The sequence below is a fragment of the Pinus tabuliformis genome, chromosome 3_2 (genome assembly GCF_031772625.1).
Source record: "Pinus tabuliformis cultivar Carrire ecotype Pingquan chromosome 3_2, CPIR1, whole genome shotgun sequence".
NCBI lineage: Eukaryota > Viridiplantae > Streptophyta > Pinopsida > Pinales > Pinaceae > Pinus > Pinus tabuliformis.
In genome coordinates this window covers 1,028,348,602-1,028,352,747 of record NC_142302.1, presented here as the reverse complement: position 1 = coordinate 1,028,352,747, position 4,146 = coordinate 1,028,348,602, and the positions used below count along the sequence as shown (strand labels likewise).

Sequence of the window (4,146 nt, the reverse complement as noted above, 5' to 3'; positions counted from 1 at the left end):
ATATATAAATAGTATAAATATAAATAATGATGATAATTGTAATAATGATTAGTTAATTAGTACTGAAGAGGTATGTCTAAATGGGACATTATCTTCCATGAAGAGGCACCTGCCTAGGGTATATAAGCTGACCCTCACTCTCATTTGTAACATCATTCTTATTCTTACTTTTAATATATATTCTTGTATTTCAATGGGGATCTTTACATTCCATGTCTTCTGGAGTATTTAACTTGAAGAACGAACCTTGTTCGTTCCAGTTTTATTACACAACAGGATTTTTCTTGTTCGGAGTAAAAATGTAGTGAAACTAGGTTTAGTCCAAAGGTTTTACAAAGTGGTAACTGGTTCCAGATTCGTGAAGTCAGGCATCACAATCCACATGTGGGTAGGGTCTCTTTATTTTATCTAATTAGCTTTTGTTGGTTGGTACCTGATCATAAAAGTTATTTGTTTCATGATACTTTTAGTCACTCTTTGATTGAAGTTATCTATGTTTACATTTTTTACATGGCCATTAGTGGTTAATTGTCTCACTGTCAATACTTTGTTGGAGCAGACACGCTTTACAATATGCGAGGGGCGGGATGGAACAGAGACTTCAAACGGAGATGTTTTGATATTTCCAGATATGATCAGATACAAGTAAGTTATATGCTCCACTTTTCATTTTTATTGTTTTTGGACTAAGTTTCTAGGAGTTTTGAGCATGCTCTTATGTAAAATTTGGTTATTGCAGCTTTTCAACTTATTGGTTATGCTATTTCAGTGTTGCTTGCATGATAGTTAAAAATTAAAGGTGAACAGAGACTTGAATCAGCTATTGAGGTTGGAATGCATAACAGATTAGGGTGCTTCTGGTAGTTACCTGGTGTGTCAGGACTTGGAACTAATCTACTCGTAGCTGTATTAGTATGTCTTTTGGTCAAAACTCACTAATTCATTTTTTATGGCACTATAAATTAGAGTTTCTGGGTTACAACACTTGTTGTTTTCTATAGATTGTGTTTTTATTTTTATTTTGGGCAAATCATTATAGCTTAAACTTAGATTGTTGTCACCTTTATTAAGTACAATTCACTCTATCATCAGTCTGTGTGAAGTTGCTTTTACACATTTCAAGTGAATGGTAATGAAATGTCCAACATCTTTGTCTTTTAAAGCAACAATTGAGGTTGAGATTTAAGTACTTAAGTCTTACACTCTTCTCTTCTATATATTTTAATGAATCACTGGTTTTACTGATGCAGTGGGTTGACACACTTTGATGTTGATACCTTTGTGGAAGAGGTGATTGTCAAAGATACAGAATGGCTTTCAGGAAATCCTGAAATACTCACTGGATCACATATCTTTGTATGTTCACATACTAGTCGAGATCGAAGGTGTGGTGTTTGTGGACCTGCTCTTATCAAGAGATTAAAAGAAGAAATAGAATCTCGAGGCCTTAAAGGTCATGTAGCTGTGAGTCCATGCTCACACGTTGGTGGTCACAAATATGCTGGGAACCTTATAATATATGGTCCAAATGCTGATGGTGAAGTTACTGGTCACTGGTGAGATGTCTCTTTTAGTCATCTCAATCTCTGTGGTTAAAAATTGTTTTAATTTTTTTGCATTACTGTCTTACTCATGGAGTGCAGTTTCCCTTGAATAGCATTTTTATTATTTCGCTACATCTCTGCACTAGTTGTTTGGACTTATAATTGTACTTGAAGTTTACAGTGTATGGAATTGATTGGAATCATGAACATTTGTCCACTTTTCAGGTATGGCTATGTTACTCCAGATGACGTGCCAATTCTCCTAGATCAGCACATTGGAAAGGGGGAAATAGTAGATCGACTTTGGAGGTCTGCCTTTTGGCTTCTTGCCCCATGGCTCCTTTCTTTTGATAATAACTTTCTAAATATTTTTTTGAACTCTACATATATCTATAAAGTGGGAAATGATAGGAATGTTTTGAGTCCGTTGTTCTGAACGTCTTTCTAAGAGTACACAAGCATGCAGAATTTAGCACTCTATCGCATAATATTTCTGTTCTGCCAGTGGCCAATTTTCCCGTGTTTGCAATGTTTTTCGAGTATAAGTCAAAATGCATCGCATCAGCGGTTATCGTATCGGCGGGTCGCAAGTCGGCATTTCGCTATCGTCAAAACCAAAGGGGCAGGGCCTTCACTTAAGACATGCATGCGACCCGATGGGTCGGACCTGATGGCGATATAAAGGATTTTTTATAAAATTTCAGGTCCGCGCGGGGGCCATTTTCAATGTATTTTGTGTGTTTTCAATGTATAAAGGAAATACAAAGGAAGCCTTGGTGAGTGCCGATAGCGATGAAGCCCGGTCCCAAAAGGGTCCGGGAAGTGAAATTTATATATTTTCAGGTCCGTCAAAAGCAAATTCTTCATGTTTTTCAGTGTTTTTATGTATTTCCAAGTATAAAGAAAAGCAAAGGATTGGAGGTATTGGCCCATATCACATTGGCCCAAATCGCTTCGGCATATCGCAATCGAGGAAACCAAGGGTGCTCAACATTTTCATATATGTGCTGATGCGATGAGACCCGGACCCGATGGGTTTCCGGAACAAAATTATTTAATATTTCAAGTCCGAGAGGAGGCATTTTTCGTGATTTTGCAGCGTTTTTACATGTATTTGCAAATATAAGGAAACAGGGGATCGGCCCGGCTAAGATATGCGATTGTGACCCAAATGGCGGACCCGATAGATGATTGAACCATGCTTGAGGACTTTTAAAGTCCAAATGAAGCAGTGATGGGCAGGAATGAGTAGTTTGGCGGCGTTTCACTGTTTATAACCAAAACAGTCATGCTGAGTTGTTTTAATGTTCAACGACTACAATTAACCAACAGTATGGCCGAGAAGGAAACAGGACACCGCCGATCACTTCAGAACATTCAATGGTTATGGGTTTCATTGATATCTCACACCACCTGCCCAAGGAGGACTGCAGAGCACCAGAGAGGGTCAAATCCATCTCCAAACACAGTCAGATTTGTATCAGAGGCCCATTTCTAAGTGTAAATGTCATTGGTGACCATTTATGATCCCTCCACGCATTGTTTAGCAGAGATATTTTGTAATGTAACACCATATATACCCAGAACAAAGATGAATCAGGTTGATGAGTGTTTGATGAATGATAGTGTGTTGTAGCCTTTAACTTCTGGAGACTGTAAATACTATGAGACCTACAACTTCTGGTCTTGATTTCCAACTAATACAAGCTTCTTTTGTTGTCATTTGCTCACTTCTCACTTCTTCTATGTTCCAGGTTGTGCCTACTTGCAATTAGTTGATGTGCTGTAAATGTTTAACATCAGAGGGGCTGTCATCCTGCCTTTGTGTTTTAATTTAGTGGTTCATCAAAATTGTTTGCAGATTGTTGTTGTGTTAACGGGAAAAGTGTCTATTCAGAACGACCCTATCCCACTAAGGTGTGACAGTGACCTTAGAAACAAACAGAGAAAACTACTTTTGTTTTCTTCTTTATGAACTATAAACAAAGAGAAATAGGATGAACCAACCTGTGTCTTGCGCTAGTCGTTTGATCCAATCTCTCTCCTCTTTGACAGCTTCCAGCTACCTGCTCCCTTACTTGCCCAGCTTCACCAAGTACCTGCAAGATCACAGAAGAAGGAAAATATACAAAGACATGGGTTTATATTCATAAAAAGCTTAGGATCAGATTTAAGCTAAACATACAAATGTAACAAACATCAATGATACACAAGCATGTAGGAGAAACTCAAATAGTTTTATTGATATAAAAAGAAGATCCAGGAGGAGTTACAACCGATGATTCCTGATCCAGCATCAACCTCCCAGCAAAGAAGCCCCTCTTCACCTCCAACAAAGCATAAATCACCCAATACTCTGATATCTATCTCAAAACCAACAGCAATTCTCTGCAATGTACAAAATTCCAGCCTCCGGATCTCTGGGATGAGGGATCCATATATAGATGTATGCAAGGAGTATGAGTCAGCTTATGATTTGACTAGTGTCTTCTCTCTGTCAGTTCTTGCTTCCACTTGGAGACTGAGAACCTCTTACTCATCCTTGGTCGAATTCAGTGAGGCAAGTGTCATTGGAGAAGATTCTGGAAGCTTCCATTGTCTC

General features: G+C 38.3%; 1 protein-coding gene across 1 annotated transcript; it reads left to right on the top strand.

Annotated features, from left to right (window-relative positions):
* The first annotated feature begins 493 nt into the window (after positions 1-493).
* On the top strand, positions 494-2,183 carry LOC149184093 (actin patches distal protein 1-like). The gene is made up of 4 exons (XM_089415224.1): positions 494-645; positions 1,251-1,556; positions 1,770-1,853; positions 1,994-2,183. The coding sequence occupies exons 1-4, from the start codon at positions 494-496 to the stop codon at positions 2,181-2,183; spliced, it is 732 nt and encodes a 243-aa protein (XP_089271350.1).
* The last annotated feature ends 1,963 nt before the right edge of the window (positions 2,184-4,146 follow it).